A 1,667-nucleotide genomic window follows, 5' to 3' on the forward strand; every position below is an offset into this window, starting at 1 on the left:
CACCCGAGAAAATGGAGGCAGCGCTGGTGCCGGTGCCTAGCCTGGTGTGGTAGGTGGGAGCTGGACGGGCATTTGCCCCGCAAGCGGGGCTGGGCTGGGGGTCACTCACAGAGCTCACAGAGCTGGGCCGGTCAGGCGCCTTCCTCTCCATTTCCGTGTCGTCGCTGCCGTCTTTCTTGGCCTTTGTTGCCTCGGGCTGCTCACTCGGTCCCGCGGCTTGGGCGCTCTCAGGAATCTTCTTTTGTGTTGGCCCTAAAACCTCGAATCTGTAGTTGCTTTTTTGTCATTGTAGATTAGTTGATCAATGATTTATTCATTTTTTGTTGCTCTTGGAAATGCAAATAGTACTCTGGCAGCATGGAGCCTGTGCTTTTATTGTAAGATTATGCTGGATATTTTAGCTTTTTTCTCTTGGCAATAGGAACTACTTAATTTTACATTAAGAAGATTACATTGAAGTAATATGTATTGTTTTCTAACAGGTAATTAACTTAGGTAAACCTCTTAAAAACTTGGGCACAGCCACCTTGAATATTCAGTGGCCGAAAGAAATTAGCAATGGCAAATGGTTGCTTTATTTGGTGAAAGTAGAATCCAAAGGATTGGAAAAGATATCTTGTGAGCCACAAGGTGAAATAAACCTCCTGAAGCTAAAGGTATGTTGGTGGATTTATCTTATGCTTCATAGATGTAAATAAGCTAACTTTTGAGGAGAGGTCATTACTGTTCTTAGGCATTTTGACATGTTGACTTTTCCTTTGGTTGTCACAATTCCTTTTTTATAGTTGAGTAACCAAGTCAGGCTGAGGCATTTCTGCTGGTTAGTGACCATTGTGGCACATAAGGCAGACTCAGTCAGTACTTGAGACAAATGACACTTTCTGAAGTCTTATGACCAGTTTGATATATAAGGAGGACTGGGACATGCTCCTGAGAGTGGGCCAGCCAATGTTATCTCCACCAAACTCATTACAAATATATTGGCATCTTAGCAAATGACCTTGAAAGCTTTTCATTCTTTTTTCTTCTAATAGTAAATATTGAGTGCTTATGATGTCTCAGGCACTGTGCTAAGCATTTCATCTGCATTTTCTCATTTCATTCTCATGATAGTCCTATGAGGTATTTTTATCATCCCCACCATTTCACAGATGAGGATGTTGAGATTCAGAGAGATTAAGTGACTTTCTCAGAGTCACTCAGCTGTTAAAAGGCAGATTCTGCATGTAGGCTCTGCTTTGCCTGATTTCTAAGCCTGTGCTCCTAACCCCTCTCTGTACTGCTCCACAATTCTGTAACTGGCTTATTTATGCTCTGATTTGATGAAGGTTTGCTTTCTCATGGCATGCCTGTGTCTTTTATTTTAAATTCTAAGGTGACTGGGTATGATCGGTGTTCCTAGTTGGTGGCATATAGTATGATCCTTTACTTATCAACTTTAAAAAAACAAGATGGTCCATTATTCTTCATCCTTACTATAAGGAAAATGCAATCGTAAAAGTTCTAGATGGCTTAGTTTTCAGTGCTCTGCTCTAAATTAGTCATATAATGGGTGTTTTTTCTCCTTTCTCTGTTCTTCAGTGTCACTTATTCAAGATGTGCTGATTGTTCGCTGTATGTTATACCAAACTGGGTGCTAGGGATATAGGAATAAGATTTGATTCCTA

At 41.0% G+C, this 1,667-nt stretch overlaps 1 protein-coding gene across 1 annotated transcript in view; it reads left to right on the plus strand.

Moving 5' to 3' along the window:
* Positions 1–482: 482 nt before the first annotated feature.
* The window catches only part of LOC103603820 (integrin alpha-6-like), a gene marked incomplete at its 5' end in the record, with an annotated part of 17,390 nt that continues 16,205 nt past the window's right edge, over positions 483–1,667 (plus strand). Inside the window, one exon of the mRNA XM_008588407.1 lies at positions 483–656. Coding sequence (XP_008586629.1) covers positions 483–656 — 174 coding nt within the window. The remainder of the gene's footprint in view (positions 657–1,667) is intronic.

The sequence above is a fragment of the Galeopterus variegatus genome, unplaced genomic scaffold (genome assembly GCF_000696425.1).
Source record: "Galeopterus variegatus unplaced genomic scaffold, G_variegatus-3.0.2 Scaffold4803, whole genome shotgun sequence".
NCBI lineage: Eukaryota > Metazoa > Chordata > Mammalia > Dermoptera > Cynocephalidae > Galeopterus > Galeopterus variegatus.